At 45.3% G+C, this 18,221-nt stretch overlaps 2 protein-coding genes across 2 annotated transcripts in view; both read left to right on the top strand.

The window, feature by feature from the left end:
* The window catches only part of fhod3a (formin homology 2 domain containing 3a), a 51,474-nt gene extending 34,947 nt beyond the window's left edge, over positions 1-16,527 (top strand). Inside the window, exons 11-28 of the mRNA XM_070984775.1 lie at positions 1,010-1,429; positions 2,393-2,452; positions 3,009-3,143; positions 4,217-4,267; positions 6,552-6,769; positions 8,143-8,445; positions 8,701-9,419; positions 9,937-10,077; positions 11,213-11,371; positions 11,468-11,650; positions 12,527-12,646; positions 12,987-13,148; positions 13,518-13,708; positions 13,813-14,017; positions 14,121-14,144; positions 14,421-14,628; positions 14,749-14,913; positions 15,073-16,527. Of these exons, the coding sequence (XP_070840876.1) occupies positions 1,010-1,429; positions 2,393-2,452; positions 3,009-3,143; positions 4,217-4,267; positions 6,552-6,769; positions 8,143-8,445; positions 8,701-9,419; positions 9,937-10,077; positions 11,213-11,371; positions 11,468-11,650; positions 12,527-12,646; positions 12,987-13,148; positions 13,518-13,708; positions 13,813-14,017; positions 14,121-14,144; positions 14,421-14,628; positions 14,749-14,913; positions 15,073-15,149 (3,541 nt within the window). The 3' untranslated portion in view covers positions 15,150-16,527. The remainder of the gene's footprint in view (positions 1-1,009; positions 1,430-2,392; positions 2,453-3,008; positions 3,144-4,216; positions 4,268-6,551; positions 6,770-8,142; positions 8,446-8,700; positions 9,420-9,936; positions 10,078-11,212; positions 11,372-11,467; positions 11,651-12,526; positions 12,647-12,986; positions 13,149-13,517; positions 13,709-13,812; positions 14,018-14,120; positions 14,145-14,420; positions 14,629-14,748; positions 14,914-15,072) is intronic.
* A 187-nt stretch (positions 16,528-16,714) lies between these two features.
* LOC139345677 (glutathione S-transferase A-like) lies at positions 16,715-18,045 on the top strand. The gene is made up of 6 exons (XM_070984444.1): positions 16,715-16,882; positions 17,106-17,171; positions 17,256-17,361; positions 17,479-17,597; positions 17,736-17,821; positions 17,913-18,045. Exons 1-6 carry the CDS (start codon positions 16,715-16,717, stop codon positions 18,043-18,045), a joined length of 678 nt encoding a protein of 225 aa, XP_070840545.1.
* The last annotated feature ends 176 nt before the right edge of the window (positions 18,046-18,221 follow it).

The following is an 18,221-nucleotide window of genomic DNA, read 5'->3' as shown; positions in this document are numbered from 1 at the left end:
GTTGCTCATGCCAGAGACTGCATCCTGCTTCATATTATGCATGCGAACACAGAAAAACAAAACGCAACTTTTATTGGCCGTCCCATTCGTCACACACACATGGCTCTGGTCTCGTGGAACAACACCTGGCAGCGCACGCTGACTCGACCGCAACAGGGCTCATCTGGTTTCACTAGACAAGACAGTTTGGTGACACTGATCTCAAGACAGTTGTTCAGCCATGTTTCTCTTAGCATTCCTTTCCCTCTCCCTTGTCATCATATGTTTCTTTGTGTGCATGTAAAGTGTGTAATGAGAAACATTCACCCCCCCCCCCTCCTCTCTCATATCTGTGTTGTCCTCTTTTGTTCTTCTATCACTTTATCTCCATATGATAAATGTCACATCCTTGTTTGTTTTCTCTCAATGTCGCAAATGTTTGTGCGGTTTGGTCGAACATTTCCACACATCAGTCTCATCTAAGCCTCCATCTCTGCCCTTCCTCTGTTCCATCTCTTTGTTTCTTCATTGTGGTGATTTTCATTTGCATGCTATTCTTATGTATCGCATCATCTCGCCCTCAATCCTTCCCTTAAATGTTCCACCCGTACGTCCATTCATCCACCCCTCAGAGAGGAGGAATGTGAGGATGGAATAGAGGAGGAGGAGCAAGAGGAGACTCCAGTGACTGAGTCTGATTCCGATGAGCAGGAGGGGGCTGATACAGTCTCTGAACAGACCACCCCCAGGTATTTTGGGACTTGGTGGTAACATGGAAATGGAATAATATCCAGTGGTCTTCTTATGTGCATAGAACATCCATGTTTAAAGCCACAAAGCTATTAAATGTCTTCTTTGTCACTGTTTTGTTGTATATCTGGGTGGTTTGAGCTCCTTGTGGTCTATATATTAAGCAATCATTAGTATCAAAGCAATGCTCTGTAGCCTCTGTACACATGGTACCACTTCTCTTTGTCTATTTTTATGCTTTCATCCATTTATTCCTCTCAATCCATTCCTCTGTTTCTAGCCCGGCTACACATCTTCCGTCCATAGCTCACCGATCAACCCTCCAGTCCATCACCATCACTTCCAGAAAGGAGAATATAAAAGAGGAGGAGCGCAGTAGTCGGACTGAACCACCTTCAGCACCCACCCTCTGCTCCCCATCTACCCCCACCTCCTCTCTTCCCATCTCCTCCCCTCTCAGCCCCCCAGCCCAACCCTCCCTCCTGGCCTCCCTGCTGGCCAGGAAGAGGTCCATCGTCACCGTCCCGGCCACAAAGGAGATCAGCCCGCCATTGCGCGGCAGCTCCCGTCCCTCACCGGACCGCCTGCCCTACCTGCCCCACTCACCTTTCCACCTCTTTTCCTACGACCTCGATGAGGAGCCCTCGCCCCCACCTCCAGCCAGACCCAGTGAGGAGCCACCCAAAACAACGTCTCCCAGGTCAGACGGACAGCAGAAGTTCAAGAGAGCTTCCCTCGCATCTCTTCAGCGTTTTCAGTTCCCACTTCTGTTTCTGGCTTTTATCCTGGCACCAGCTTGGATCTCTTCGCATCACTTTTGTTTTCCATCGCCTCCCCCTTTCACCTGTTCTTCACACTTCTTTGACTGCACGGCTTCACACCTTCAGTCTGTCAGTGCTCTTAGTCTCACCTGTGGTTTCCTTCACATCTTTGTCTTAGCTCTCTCAATGCATGGATGCTCCACACTTGTCGGCAGTCTTCACTTTGTTTCCCAGTGTCACGGCTTTTCCCTTCCTTTCAAGCACAGTAGTGTTTTCACAGATGGTTTTTTTTCAGCTCTTCGTCATTTTAGTAGAGCTTTCTCATCCTTACTTTCTCCTTTCTCTGTCCATCTTGATATTATATTGTTGAGCCTGATTTTTCTCTCACTAGATAGGACTGCCTTTCCATATGACCAACACCTCACACATACATAACTTGTTATGATTGTGCTATATCCAGAAAGCTACGATTTAAAGCCTTGTTCACGAATAATTGTGCAGACGTTGAGTTCTACGTGTTCCCCTATAATTAAGATGAATATGCTTAAAATATGCTGATATGCTTAGACTACACCTTTACAATATATTAATATTTCAGCAAATTGTTGCCTGCTAACAGTGGCTGACTTGTCAATTTGTTTTTGAATCTTCTCAAATTCACAGTGGGCTGTAAGTGACGAGGGACACCTTCCCGGGAATTTTCCAGAAACATAAGGGAATAAACACTAGAGCAGTCACTAATTAGGGTTACTCTAGTGTTGCACCAACAGCATTCCTGCTATGTAACAAGGTGTCACATTCGTTTCTTGTCGCCAGTTTCGCAGTCAGTAGGGTGTCGTGTAACTGGGTGACTGTGGAGGTCACTCACTGTCACCCATTTTCTCACCCCCTCTCTCACCCAGGAATGGAGGTGTCATGTCCTATTCCTCTCTCAGCACCCCCAGTACGCCCACTAGCTCCAGGTGAGAGGAGTGTGCACCAACATGTGCCTGCCCACGTACATGAAAACATCCTTGAAATACTCATGTACTGTAAACACCTTACAAGTACATGTTCATGTGTGTTTGCATGAACAAACATGCGCACGCTCACATGCGCAACAAGTACGGACTGTGTGCAGCCCCGTGGTGCGTTCATGGTGACAACGTACTGAAGTGAGAGTCATTCAGCTCTGTGGTTCCCTCATTACTGAGCTGCTCCTATTTCGTCTTTGGAGAATACAGTCACTGAAACATAATTTAGAGCGCATTACATGCTATACATACTGACACATGTGGAAGCTCTGTATATGCAAGGACCATATGGTTTCTTGTTCATGAACAGATTCAGCTGTTTATATTGTCATATTGCATCACAGTGGTACAGCAGGAAAAAACGTCTTGGAAGAAATGTGTATTTTTACACTGTGTCAAAGTGTTTTATGAACACAGACGGTGCTTGCGGATCACAGCATCACATGAACTGTGCAGTGTTGCAATTAAATCATCATCTCTCCCTCTGTCTCTCCATTTCCCGCAGGCCTGCTTTGGGAGGTCTTCTGTCCTCCTCCTACAGACAACACCAGGAATCTCTGGCAGCTGAGCGAGAGCGCCGCCGCGTGGAGAGAGAGGAGAGACTGCAGAGGATAGAGAGAGAGGAGAGGAACAAGCACAGGTGAGGCATTTATCTAGTTTTTGTTTTTGAAAGCGATTTGAGATGAGAGAGTAGATTACATAAAAATAACGTTAATTTAAAGGGGTACAGCAGTTTGGTATTGCACCTCCATTGAGATAGGGGAGACAGATAAAAAAAAAGATGATCCAAATTGAAACAGCAGAGGCAGAAATGTCCTGATGTTTTGTCTCTGGTCTGAGCCAAGCTCCAAAAACGCTGGAACAGTTTCCATAATGCAGCTCAAAAGTCTTTCATGAGACCCCTCTGCCTCAGTTCAGGCTGTTAGATGGTTCTCAAACCTTATTGTCACCATGAGGTTGCAGGTCAACCAGCGGAGACCCCACGAAGTCACTGCTCCCTTCAAATAAACTCTAACATGTTATTTTTACACTTTGTTTTTGTACAGAGTAAACAAACAAGATGTGGTAAGCCGTGAGCTTTAGAGTTGCCAGTAGGCAGATTTAGCGTTACCTTTGTACCGAGCCAGACCAGCTGTTTCCCCGTTTCCACTGTTTATGCTAAGCTAAGATAATCGGCTGCTGGCTGTACCCAGTATGATAGTGGTATCGATCTTCTCATCTAACTCTCGCCAAGAATGTGAAAAGTGTATTTCCCAAAATGTCTAAACTAGATTCTAAACAATTTCTTAAAGAATTTTGGGGTTTGCAGCCTCAAAATCTAAAGTGATGACCATACATTGTGGAAGACATACAGAAGAATACAGATACTATTATAGATGTGATATTAATAGATATCAATGAAAGAATAAATATGACTAATAGAAGTATAAAAAATGATTTACAGCATAATGAGTGTGCAAAATAATGTAAGTACAAAAGTATTGTTAAAGAAATCTGGATTTAATATATTTTGAAAAGACTAAGTGTACACTAAGAGTGATGATATCATTGAAAACACATGAGAAGAACAGGAAATTATAGGTTCCACCAATACTTCAGCTGCTTGTGTGCATGATGTGTAAACGTGTCACATTCACACTGGTAGGTCCACAGAGGACCATGTCGGGTTTGATTATTATGTTTTAAAATTCTCTGTTTGTGTGTCTCTCACAGTCGCGACTATGTGGATAAAATGGAAGAGGCCAGACTTGCGCGGGAGGAAAGGTAAGTGTGTGCACTAAATTAAAACAACACACGCTCACAGAACAGCTGAGCCCATGGGGAATATGTTTGAGCCTGTGGTTTGGGAAGCTCGGTAATAGCGTAATTGTTTTCAGGTTAAAAAGGTGCCCTTTGCTGCCAGAGGCTGGGGGGATACTGAACCGATTTTCTTTGCTCTGCCGGCCTGTTTTCTCCTTTCTTAAGCAGTTGTACTTTAACTGCTCCGCTCTGCCAAGGCCTGGATTGTTTTGGCTGCATGCTGTGAGAAAATCAGTTTGCAGGATTCGTCAAGCTTTTCACACTCACTGCATGTGCACACACACAGACACGCTTTTTACTCAAGCACAGGTATGTCTAAACACACACACGTGGCTCATAAATGTATGCAAATGGGAATCACAGGAAGCAAGCTGTTTACTCAAGAGGGTATGTGAGGTCACGATCAGATTTAGCACTGATCGTACTTGATGCTACCATATGTTAGTTAGGGACTGATGACAACTGTATAAAAGCCAGGTCCAATGTGCTGATCATCCCAAAGCCCCTTCCTCTTCTTTTTCCTCTCTTTTGCTCCTTTCCCTTCTATTGACAGTCTGTGTACTGTGCCAAGTGCTTTTCCTTTGGGCTCAGATTTTTCTCATCCTCAGTTTAAGATGCCGTCGATACAATAGCACTGAGTGTCAGAGAGTGAAAAGAAACAGCGGGAGGCAGAGGAAACGAAAGACAAGAGACAAAGGTGGACAGTAAGCCAGAGACGGAGATGAGCTGCTGAGTGAGCAGGTGGGAGATGTATCCACAGTAGAGGCTGATGTATTTATGGTCTATCTGGATGTCATGGTTATCAGGAAAACATTAGTTTTTACCCCGGCTCACCTCCCTGAGGGATGCATCTGTCTGGCAAGGTACAGCTCTGTAGCACCTGGACAGAAAGGACTTGCATGAAATATGATGGTCTAAATGACAGACAACTAAGTCCAAGAATGACTGTTAATGGTGTCCATACTAGAGCTGGACTAAAAAAGGGACTGTTGTAGCAAATATTTTTTGGGTTTTTTTCCAATCTAAATTTTAGCTCCAGTCCTCATTTGTACTACGTGTCGCTAATTGCATTGTTGCTAGTTGCACAGGGCTAATTAGCACAGCAAACTAAGATAGTGAACAGGGCAAACATAAAACATGTCATGTCAAACATTTTAGCGAGTAGAATTTAGCATATAGCAGAAGTACGGCCTCACAGATCTGTTTGCATGGATGTTGGCTCTTGTTCTTGAATATTAAATGCATCATGATAAGCCATCATTTTTAAAACAAAGGCAATATCAGCTCAATATTATAGTACATAGGCATATTGGTTGAATACAGCTTAGCAGACACAAACAGTGATTTATGGACATAAACAGTGTTTACGGTGGTGGTCTGGTATGTTTGAGTGTTTTACAAACTATCACTCAACACCTTTTATTTCTAAGTGTGTAAGGACACACAGTATATTGAAGGTTTTGGCTCACCCGCTCCATTTCACTCTTAATCACATGCACGAACACACAAACACACACATATATTGGTATCCAGTTTCTTCAGACCTCTGAAGTGGCCTGATGCTAATGAACTCTGAACAGAAGCTCCACACATTCATGGTACGGTGGGAAAGAGGAGGGGTTAGAGAAAGAAAGAGAGAAAGAAATAAAGAAAGAGAGAGAGAGGGTTGATTCAGTGCCCTAAATCTCTGTTCTGGCCGGCAGGTTGAGTGGTTAAGTTTGGTTGGGGGAGAAAGGGAGGACGAGAGGAAGGATAAGGACAAGGGAGGAGAGCCGATCGAGGCACATCTTGAACAGGTTTACTCTGATTCACTTCTGATGTTTGGCCTTTCAGCAGCCAAACTAACATTAACTTCTCCCCATCTCTCCCATTCTTCTCTCCTGTCATTCTCCTTTCCTCTGCTCCCTCCTCCCTAATGCTGTCTCTTCTCTAAACTCCCTCTGGTTGCATATCTGGACTGCTGGAGATAGCTGAGCACTTGGCTAGACAGGAGAGGACAGCAGGATGGTGAAACTCTTGACAGCAGGATTTCAGTGATGAATGCATTGACTGCTTTGTGGACCATTAATGGGGAGAGGTAGAGGAGTGAGGTGGGCTTACAGTGTGGCGAGGTGGCATGGCAGCTGTAGAGAAAACACTGAGTGATAGCAACACTGGGGAGAATAGCTAGACAGAAGCTGCATTGCCTCTGGCTCTTTTTGTTGCCTCTTTTCTCCTCTGACCCTCTCTCTCTCTCTATCTCCTTCAGGTATAAGAACGTGGAGCGTCTGGCAGCAGAGGAGTACGAGAGGGACCGTGTCCGGGTGTCGAGGACTCGCCCTGACCTCAACCTCACCTTTGAACCCTCGGAGGCCTGGCCCTCGTCATCACGCAGCAGCACCCCATCCTCCTTCGCCTCCCAGGAGGACGCAGAGGCTGACCTTGAAGCCAGGACCCCCGCCACCCCCTACACGCCCTCTGAGACTGGTAGGACAACTGAGAATACTGTTTGATGGAGTGACTGTCACATATTGAGACACTCCACACAGCGCTGACTCATACCGTGGTGTCTCAAATGCTTAGATATATAAGACTGACTTTTAACGCTATAGTCAAGTAAACATAGAGTTTTTCTCCCCTGTTTGTTTGGGGGATTTACATTACTGTTCTTCTGCTGGTACTGCTGGCACTATTACTGCTAGTGCTACTCCTAAGTATAAGAATTTAATGGGGTTAGCTTCTGCTATATAATGCTGTTAAAAATTGGTCTTATAATGGATAATGGTGGCAGAAACACTTAAAATTGCACTTTAATACTATAGCAATAGCCAAGAACAACTGATGCGTTTGTTTACAGTGCAGCCAAACAAACTATTGTTTTTTTGACAAAGAAGTCAAAAATAATTTACTAATTTAATTTGAACAGCTATTCCTGAAAAATGCCAACATAAAAATCATGAAAAACAAGCAGAATGTGGAGGATTGTAATGTCGTGACTGTATTTGTTAAAGTTCTTTTAGTTCAGAGCACTTGTGTGACTTTGAATTCTGCTGGTTAACACTCTAGGGGCTCATAATTAAAACCAGAAGATCACCAGTTCAAGTCCCAACAGTGCGCCCCAAAGCAATCATTCTTAACCTTAAATTGTTCCAGTTTGCAGCCTGCCGTTTAAATTAGCAGGCAAGTGTGAGCAAAAGAAGGAGAGACGGGACAGATTGTGGAAAATACTGGGGGAGAGGAGGGGGACACCGTCAGGGGGTAGACAGAAAAAAACACAGAGAGAGTGTATGGGTGAAAGGGTCAAACCGGTTTTTGAAAGACCTTTTTGAAAGTGTGATCTTGTGTAAGAAAACAGCCTTGTTTTGGAGCTGAGTGAATGTGCAGCCATGAGCTGAGCTGCCGCAGCTCAAACAGGCGAGTGTATGAGGCCTCACAGCATCGTGTTATTCTAACCTCGCCCACCTCACTGCATGGACTGTACTGTTGGGTTACGTGTTTGCCCCGTGTACATGAGTGTGTTTGTGACGCAAACAGGAACTTAATTCTTCATTTCCTGTTCATATCCTGGTCCTGCAACAACCCGGCTTTCTGTACCTGCCATATTGTTTACATTAGTGTATGGGTGTGTGTTTTTGTTTTTCTTGTTAGTGTGTGTGTGAGTGTGTGTTGATACATGGGTGTCCCATGGGCGACCTAAACAGAGACGCCTTTAAAACCAAAGACAGCCGTGTCTCATATTTCAAACAGTATTTCAGTGCAGATAAGTCACACACCTTACAGTACGCGTGTGTGTGAACGATCAAAGCATGAGATCGTAAATCTGCATTTTACACAAAGTAACACCGATTTTTTTGTGACAGGAGAGGCCGATGACTCCAGTGCCAGTGTAGAAACAGAGGACAAAGAGGCCGCTGCTGAAGAGGAGGAAGAACAGAGAGAGGAGGAAGTACAGGAGGAAGCAGTGGCAGAAAAGGAGGAGGAAGGCGAGGAGTGTGGGCAGGAACCAGAGAAGGAGAAAGAGGAGGCAGAGGAAGACAGCGGCATCCTGAGCGACAAAGAACGACAGAATGAGGAAGTGAATGAGAAGGACAACTGCTCGGCGTCCAGCATCTCCTCTGCCAGCAGCACTCTGGAGAGGGAGGAGAAGGGGAGCAATGAGAATGGTGGGTCGGTTTGTATTGTGAACAAACATTCAAGTGACATTTTGGAGTCTAGTTTAAAGTCATTAAGTTGATTTTGTGACAATCATCAGCTGTATTCTGCTGTGGAATATTTGAGCACTACTGGAGTGACTGAGTAACAGACATGGATGCAATATTATGCTTTTGGTGATGTATGTTGAATCATAAAAGAAGTTTTATCAAAATGGAGTGCACTCTTTCTTATAAGCATCTCTCCTCTCTCCAACCTCCTCTCAGGCTTTAAGGAGGAGGAGGAGGTGAACGAACAGTGCAGCAAACTCCTCAACAGCAAGCTCTTCATGCTGGACATGCTGTACTCCCAGAACAAGAAGCCCAGTGATGAGGAGGAGGAAGAAGAGGATGCAGAGAAGGAGAAAGAGAAAGAGCAAGAAAAAGAAGAGGGAGAGGGAGAGGACAAAGAAACCCGGGAGGACGCAGACACGCAACTGGGAGAAGAACAGAAGAGCCACAACAAGGCTGACAATTCAGACCACCGCGGGACCATCCGACCATTCGCGGAGCGGTTCGGAGACTTGATCAAGGACCTTGTTTCGCCCCACCCTCACCTGGAATGCCCAGCCAACGAGCCTCCTCCTCCCCAACCCAAAAAGGAATCGGACACGATCTGGGACCAGCTCCTGGCCAGCCCTCGAGAGCTGCGCATCGGGGACATCAACTTCACCGACCTGACGGACGACGATGACAAGGACATTCTGGATGCTGTTTTGATGGGAGGATGCGGGGACCTCCCGCCTCCACCGCCTCCTCCACCCTTCATCCCCCGCTTGCCTCCACCCCCTCCCATGCTAGGCAGCTGCCCCCCACCCCCTCCCTTGATTGGGATTATGAGGCCTCCTCCTCCCCCTTTTCTTAATGCCTCAGTTCCAGTGCCTCCTCCCCCCGAGCCGCCTCTCTTCAACAAGAAGAAGAAGACAATCCGGCTCTTCTGGAGCGAGGTAACTACAGTACTATCAGTCGGGTAGAGCTAAGGACTAAAGAAACAGTCAAATCTCTGAATAAATCTCTGAATCTAAATGTTTTTATTCAGTAGATAGAGTGTCACACAACTTGGATTTGCCATAATTTACATTTTTCTTACTTACAGTAACTAACTTTACTATATCAACCATGAGGCCGTGGCTGTCCAAGCAGACAGGCTATCACTTCCTGTCAGTGTGTAGAGAAATTAAGCCTATTTTTGGTTTGTCAAATATATTTGTCCTACATTATTGGTTGGGCAGGAGGTCCTGCAGATCAAAACAAAGAGGGGTCATGTGACTATTTTCATTAGTCAGTTACTATTAAGGAGTCATCAGAAACAGACTGACCCACTGTGGCCACAATGTTCCTGTTGCTGCTATTACCCTGTTCTTTGTGTTCAGAGTCTTTCATTTACCTCTTTTATTGTAGGAAATGGGAGTCTAACACATGTCTCTACTTAATGCAGTCCATGTTTGTTTTGTTTGTGATCAGGTGCATCCCACAGACTCTCAGTACATGCACTACAAGCGGAGTGGAGACTCACTGTGGTCCAAACTGGAACCAGTGAAGTTGGACACAGCCAAACTGGAACACCTGTTTGAGTCAAAATCAAAGGAAATACCAGTAACAAAGGTAAACAGCTCACGCCTGGACAAGGTTCAGATCGGTTTGGCATGTTTGCGTTTATAGTGGCGCTATATGATAACTGAGTGCCTTGATTAACCCAACTGTCCCAATAGCATCAGAGTGCTGTTATATTGTTTTATGTTGTTTTGACAGGAGTCGTGTACGTTCTATTTTATCCTTGTGACATTTTCTGTGCTTAACCTTGCCTTTGCCAGCCACGCAGCCCATGGGTTTGACCTCCATTATCTCCAGCACTTGAAAGTCGATGTTTTAAGGGTTAAGCGATCCTGATCAAACGGGGCAGTTCTGAGTCCTTCGTAATTCTCACAAAGCCTCTAAATAAGAAAAGCGCAGTCTGCTAAGATGGGGCCTCTCACACCTTGAGCTCCTGAGCCAGCGCTTCAAAAGCACAACTTCTGTTAGAGCCGAACCAGTTCGTCATTCACCTCGGCCCGGCTTCTGCTCTACACCTTATTGGTCAGTGGGGCGGTGGTCTGCAGCTATAGTATTGAAACAGCTCAAGCAAAGCTGCCAGTTAATGAGAGAATCCAAGATAAAGAGGACCACCAGAATACTGAAACCACCAGAGGTCAGAGCAGACTTTCCTGATATTGCTTTGTTGTTGCTTTGGCAGACTCTGCTTTGGTCCCTTCTTTAGGTTCAAACCAGTGTCACACAGGTTTTCATCTACACTTTGCTGTATTTCTAACAGTACAAATCATGCAGCAGAGGTGTCCTGTAGTCTTTCAGGCTCCATTTGATGAGTGTATAACTTCTTAATGGCAGTAACCAGTCTTAGCACTTACTCTGTTACAATTTTATGTGGATACATATTACATCTTCCTTCCATTAATAGCTCATAATGGCCTCAAGTGCTGGTGAGGTCATGTGTTCACATGCAGTGACAGCATGTCTGCAGACATGCAAACATCCATATAAACACACTGTGCAGACTTAACCTGAAATGGTATTTCCTGCTGCTGCCAACCATATAGCTCCCACAGCTGCAGTCACTGTAACCTGAGTGATGATCCCTCTAATCCTTACAAGCCCATAAAGCAGACCACACAGGGAAAAGAGACAGAGAGCGAGAGAAAGAGGGAGACGCAGCGTTGACCTTCTCCCTATTTTTGTGTCCCAGAAAACAGCAGCAGATGGCAAGCGTCAGGAGATCATCGTTTTGGATTCCAAGAGGAGTAATGCCATCAACATCGGTCTGACAGTGCTGCCCCCTCCTCGCACTATCAAGACGGCCATCCTTAACTTTGACGAGTACGCGCTCAACAAGGAGGGCATAGAGGTGAGAGACACAGACGGTGGAGAATAAGGAAAAAAGTGATGAGTGAAGCCGACGCCTGTCACCCATACGCTGCTGTCCTCTCTGATCCCGCTTCAGAAAATCCTGACCATGATCCCCACAGAGGAGGAGAAGCAGAAGATCCAGGAGGCCCAGCTGGCCAACCCTGACATCCCGCTGGGCTCAGCAGAGCAGTTCCTCCTCACACTGTCCTCCATCAGCGAGCTCTCCGCCAGGCTCCAGCTCTGGGCCTTCAAGATGGACTACGAGGCAACAGAGAAGGTCTGCATGAACTTGAGATTACATAAAACTGTAACAGTTCAAAAAAAGAAACTTTTCCTGAGAATGTGGAGGAGGGAAGGCCAAACCAAAATCATTATCAAATGCACATTTAAAATCATACTGAGGCAGTGAATGTGGCTTTATTAAAGCAGAAACAGACATACGCATACTAAGCCAAATGAACTCCACACCATAAAGGTTTGAGTAAGTGTGCACAGCATGTGTGCATTTTGTGTGTCTTATGCCCGTGTCAGTAAGTATCAACATCCCTTTTAGTACAAACAACATCCGCAAAACATCAACATAGTTACATCATAACATCATAACAAAATATGCACGCTTATTAGCAGCACCTTGTCTTCCTCTGGCACACCATATTTTACTCCAGCGAAGAATGCATCCAGGAGGAGAAGTTCAAAGGCGAAGCCCCGAGAATGAAAGACGCGCTGCCCCTCCCTCTCTGTCCTGTAAATTTTACAGCTCTTCCGCAGGATCTTTAATCTCTCCATGAAAGGCACAATTCCTGACCACACGTTCGGCAGAGCGCCGTTTCCGACTCGACTCTGTGGGGCGGTTTGGAAGTGGGAACCTTAATGGAGGGCAGCATACTGCGCGGGCACACAAACACATGCATGCGAGAGAAGCCCGCCGCACAAAAACAAGAACTGGGTGTAATCAGAAGCACGTTTGATAGCGGAGGCTGACCGAGGCAGCGACCTTTAAACAACCTCTCATGACCTCAAGCACAGATGATTTGTGGTGGGAGACGGAGTGCACCTGTTCACCACTTATATAACTGTAGACTAATAAAACACATGTTTTTGAGAGTCTTAATTGACTCATCTAACGTGCATGTGCGCGTTTTCCTCCTCCCAGGAAGTAGCAGAGCCGCTGCAAGATCTGAAGGAGGGTATGGAACAGCTGGAGAAGAACAAAACGCTACGCTACATCCTCTCCACGCTGCTCTCTATCGGAAACTTCCTCAACGGCACCAACGTGAGTCATGACCCCTACAGGTTCACGTCATCATGCTGGGACATAATGACAAGCTTCCTTTGTTGAAAGCAATTATAGAGAAGTCAGTGATTTTAATGCAGTGTGGATCTTCTAAGCCTGTAATTTGTAGATTAAAAATTTTAGCACATATTAGCTACTATAATTTGATGAGAACAGATGTAGTTTGTAATACTACTCCATACTCTTTGCTCAGTCATCATTTCTTTGTTTTTTTTATGTTCATTTCATAAAGAGCCTTAAGTGGATTTTTGATGAAAGGGAAACAGAGAAGGAACAAAAATTATTTCGCTGTAAGTAACCTGCGTGTCCACGTGTCCAGGCTAAAGGCTTCGAGATGACGTATTTGGAGAAGGTTCCAGAGGTGAAGGACACGGTTCACAAGCAGTCTCTGCTGCATCACGCCTGCTCCGTGGTGGTGGAGAACTTCCCTCAGAGCACTGACCTCTACTCCGAGATCGGAGCCATCACGCGATCTGCAAAGGTATGCTCTGCACTCACTCATCAGAGGCTCGTGTACATACTGTCTAACGTCCCTGGTGTTTTGAGTCTGGTTTAACTTAAAAACATAAGCTCCCCTGCTGCTTTAATGTGAGTTAAATGTGAGTTACAGTAACTGACCTCAACTTGTATAATTTATTCAGAGTTGGCTCAGGAGTTCTTGTAAAGTTAAACTGACTTTGACTTTAACCTCGATTAGCAGTTCTGAGATGAATTCCTCTATGATGTTTTACGTTGTAGCTGAATGATACTGAACACTTTTAAAAGCGGGATGCAATACAGTTGACTTCCTTCATTTTGTTTTGGACACTGGATTTGTAAAGTACCTTCCCTCCAACATCTCTTCTGCCAGGTGGATTTCGACCAGCTGCAGGAGAATCTGTGTCAGATGGAGCGGCGCTGCAAAGCCTCATGGGACCACCTAAAGGTGATTGCCAAGCATGAGATGAAGCCCCAGCTGAAGCAGAAGATGTCTGACTTCCTCAAAGACTGTGCTGAGAGGATTATCATCCTCAAGATTGTTCACCGCAGGATCATCAACAGGTAGCTCCACCTCACAACATTCTCATAGCAGAAAACTGTCTCTGTATTTTAACTGTGACAATTAGAGATTTCAGGAAAATTGGATGTTGTCATTCTTCTCGCAGGTTCCACTCGTTCCTGCTGTTCCTCGGCCATCCAGCCTACAGCGTGAGAGAGATCAGCGTCCACAGGTTCAGTAAAATCCTCAGCGAGTTTGCGCTGGAGTACCGGACCACACGAGACCGCGTGCTGCAGCAGAAACAGAAACGAGCCGACCACCGCGAACGCAACAAAACCCGTGGGAAGATGATCATGGACGTGAACGCTCCTGTGAGCATCTCACACTCAGCATCTCTGACACAAACACGCTCAGACTGTCAGCTGTATTTTCTTTGAGTTAGTCTTTGACTTTCACTCTGTCTTTCCTCTGTAGTCTGATGATGAAGAGGAGAGTGAGGTATCGACGTGTGTGCTGCCTGCCTGTCTGTGTGTGTGTGCGTGTGTGTGCATGAAGCTGCTAACCCTGACTGGGCCTCTTAACCTCAGAGTTTTCCTTTTTCTGAATTTACTGGTTTTAACACCTGCGTGGATCAGTCGATGAAGTAGATTAGGCATTCTGATATTTGCAGGTTGGATGTTCACCTTGATGCATCAGCATGTTTGATTCAAAGCTCGGTTTACTTAAAGTACAAGCTGACAGTCTTAGTGTCCATCATTCTGTTCTGTCCTTCAGTGTGGTCGGTATGGCTCCAGCAGCAACACCAGCGCCCCCAGTGGTAGCCAGGAGAGCGAGCAGCCTCAGGGTCTGGGCCACTCTGAGGACGCTGCAGAGCATGAGCACATGAAGGCCGTGTTGAGAACCAGCCTCAGTGGTGGGGACAAGGAGGCCAGCGGAGTACCGGGGCTTCGGACGCGGACAAGATCCCGGCCTGGACGGGGAGGTGAGGGGGACAGGGAGTTTCTTACAGGGGCACACAGAGAAGCCAACAGTAAAACAAGAGTCGCAGCATTTTAAAGGCTTTCTGTGTTCACACATAAGCCTCTGTCATTCATTTGTTCAGGTCGCAGTATGCAGGCATGGACGCCACCCGTGGAGGACACTCAGATCTGTGGAGACGACGCTGCAGACGAGATCATGGAGCGTATAGTGAGGTCGGCCACTCAAGGTCCAGGAACCAGAGCCCAGCCCCGAGAGAGGAGGAGGTCCAGGGCCAACCGCAAGTCCTGTACGGCTTGAATGCTTCAATCCATATCACGCCCTAATTCTGAGCTGGTTGTGCTTATGTTGTAAAGCATATTGAAAGCTGGTAGCATGCAGACGTTTGTGTTGATTTCTTGCATACTAACAGCAGGAACAGTTCACTGACGCTCTTCTCCTGTCGCAGTGAGGCGGACTCTGAAGAACGGCCTGACCCCAGAGGAAGCGCTCGCTTTAGGACTAACCGATTCTCCGGATACATAAACGTAATCGTCCATCCTCCCTCATCGCAGAGGAAACACGGCTACCGTCATCGAAGCGACATCTCTGTCCACCGCCTGCCTTTGCCACGCTTCACAGAGCTGTATTCCACCCGTCACAAACCCCTTTAGGTTTTTGCCAGCTGCTAAATTTTGCCTGATGTTTCTGAGTGATGAAGCCGCAGCCGCTAGTGTTTTTAATGCGGCCCGACGAAAAAGTGGGAGTTAAGGAAGAGAACGCGTCAAATAAGGACGCTGCCTCCACACTGAATTGAAACATTTTTTTTAATTTATCTAAACGTATATTTGAAATGCTGCATTAGTCCAAAGGGATAATTTTTGCTTGAGAGTTTCTGCAGCTGTGACTTCACCTTTTTTTTTTTTCTTCATTTATTTAAGCTGTGAATTTCAGTAAAGATGAACAGGCTGAAGAGGAAGTTGAATTTGTTCTCTTATCCTGTTTCAAAGAATCCCAAGAGATCAGCAGCTGCACGTTTGACAAGTGACGAGTGTAGTCGTGTTGAGTAGGAATGTGAAAGGTTTTCAATCTGATGTGTGCCTTTCATTTAAGAAGGACACCACTGTACCTTCATGCCGTCTCTCCCTCCGGTTTCATGCACCTCCTACTTCTCCAGCGACTCACAAATGTCACATTCAAAGGCGTAGGTATATCGAGTGTTAATTACAATGAATTTTTTTTTTTTTTTTCATTTTGGCAGAATTGTTCTCAGTATTTATTTGCAAAGCTCGGACATCTTGCACCTTACTCGACATTAATAGTTTCTCATGAATGAGCGACACAGTAAACAAAGAAAAAAAGGGGTTTTTAATCTCAGAGGAACTGTTTGTAAAGTGTAAAAAGACAAAAGGATAAAGACTTTTTTTAATTTTAATAATCTATTTTGAAGGACATGCGGAGAATACTGCATAAAATGTGTAAATGCCCTTTTCAACTGCCAGGTACTAAATACTGTAGTACTACAGTATGCATGTTTAGTGCGGTTCATGTGATGTATTATTTTTGTAATTTCTGTAGAAACCTGTATTATAGTCTGAGAGAAAGGATACAAAGAGGCTATTCTGTGAATTGTAATAAAAGATGCTAGAAATGGAAGATGTGCTCATAGCTGAAATATGTTTGTAATAAGCGTTGCTCTGTGCTGACAGAGGGGAGCAGGATTTGGACATTTGCTTTGTGCTGTATGACCTTGAATAGGTTGTGGATAATGTCCCAGCTGAACTGTTTGCTCGTCTCACAGTGCAACAAAACAAGGGAAATATCACTGCATAGACACCTTGTTGTGGGCTGAACATTAAACAGTGGTTACACTTTCACTTGAAATGCTGTGTATACACATTCTGCAATAAAAACCTTGAGTGAATAAAACAGATCTGCAAGGCATTCTTCTTTACTGCTTTCACTTGTGAGACCTGAGAACACGAGGGCGGGCCTCTACTGAGCAACCTTTGGTTTAATGTAGTGCCATAAACTTTACAGTTGCTGCTCACTTTACTCGTGCAGTTCATTGTTTCCCTCTTTTCATTTTATTTTGTTGACCATCTGTGTCCATGGCTAAGTCAATGAGTTTGCTGTGGGGGGCTGGATCCCCTCCCTGCTGGCGGGTCATGATCACCCTGGAGGAAAAGAAGCTGCAGGGCTACAAGCGCAAGCTGCTGTCTTTTGAGAAAGAGGAGCACAAATCCCAGGAAGTCTTGGAAATCAATCCAAGAGGACAGGTGGGTGCAGTGTGCTGTACAGGAAAAACGAGCGTATTCATATTGTAAATATTTAAGTCCAATCTTGTTAGCTGTTATAGTAATACACTTTCAACTGGGGTGGCTCTGCATGGAGGATGAACTTCCTATAGCCATGGTATTATAAAGGTTTACTGTCTTTGCAGCACAAGACAAAATGCACTAGACACTTATATAATATAACTATGTGCTTTAATTCCTCCAGCTCCCTGCCTTCAAACATGGAGACAACATACTGAATGAGTCCTGTGCAGTATGTTTGTACCTGGAGGTAAAGTGCACAAGCTGAAACTACACACTGCTTCTCCTCTTCACCACACAGAACTAAATAAAATGTTCTATTACTCTGTGACAGAATCAGTTCAAGTCCCAGGGCACCAGGCTGATTCCTGACAGCCCCACGGAACAAGCACTGATGTACCAGCGCATGATGGAGGGTCTCACCTTCTACGAAAAACTCAGTAAGATGAAGGCACCCTCGCAGGAATACAAACGCAGAGTGAAGAGAGAAAAATGGTGAGAAGCATTGAACACAGTCACACACTGTAGTGATACTCATGATGGATGATCTGTTTCAGATTCAATCATCTACCATGAGTGGTTTGTCCCTGAAGAGGAGAGACATGATTCTGCTGTGAAGAGAAACAGGGAAGGTCTGACCACTGAGCTCAAACTCTGGGAGGGTTACCTGCAGGAGGTAGTGTAGCACACAGCACACACACACACACACACACACACACACACACACACACACACACACACACACACACATAGATGGACATGTATGCATAAAATGCTGACAGCACTGTATCTTTCACTTGATTTCTGCATCAAGGTGGCTGCAGGCTCATACCTGGCGGGGGCCTTCTCCTTGGCTGATGTGATCGTCTTTCCAAACATTGCTTATGCTTTTCGTTTTGGGTATGTGACAAAGTTCCGCACTTGCTGGAAGAATGAGCTCAGACTGCTGTTGTTTTTCCACTCACATCATAGTCTGGTTTCTTCTCTTTAGGCTGTCTGTTGGACGTTACCCCAAACTGGCCAAATATTACAGCCTGTTGAAGAACAGACCCAGCATTAAAGCCAGCTGGCCCCCACACTGGCTGGCCAGCCCACAGGGCGATGAGATCCTGAAGGATCTCTGAAACAAACATTGCCTTCACCATGTTATTGTGTGTCTGTGAGCTTGTTCAATGGGAACATTGATATAAAAAAAAAAATATATATATATATATATATATATATATATATATAATATTTAGAAGCAAACTGTGTATTTGATTTTTAAACGACCAAATCTTTGACACATTTTTAACATAAA

The sequence above is a fragment of the Chaetodon trifascialis genome, chromosome 17 (genome assembly GCF_039877785.1).
Source record: "Chaetodon trifascialis isolate fChaTrf1 chromosome 17, fChaTrf1.hap1, whole genome shotgun sequence".
Lineage (NCBI taxonomy): Eukaryota > Metazoa > Chordata > Actinopteri > Chaetodontiformes > Chaetodontidae > Chaetodon > Chaetodon trifascialis.
Note: the sequence above shows the minus strand (reverse complement) of the source record. Positions and strands in the feature narration are given on the sequence as shown.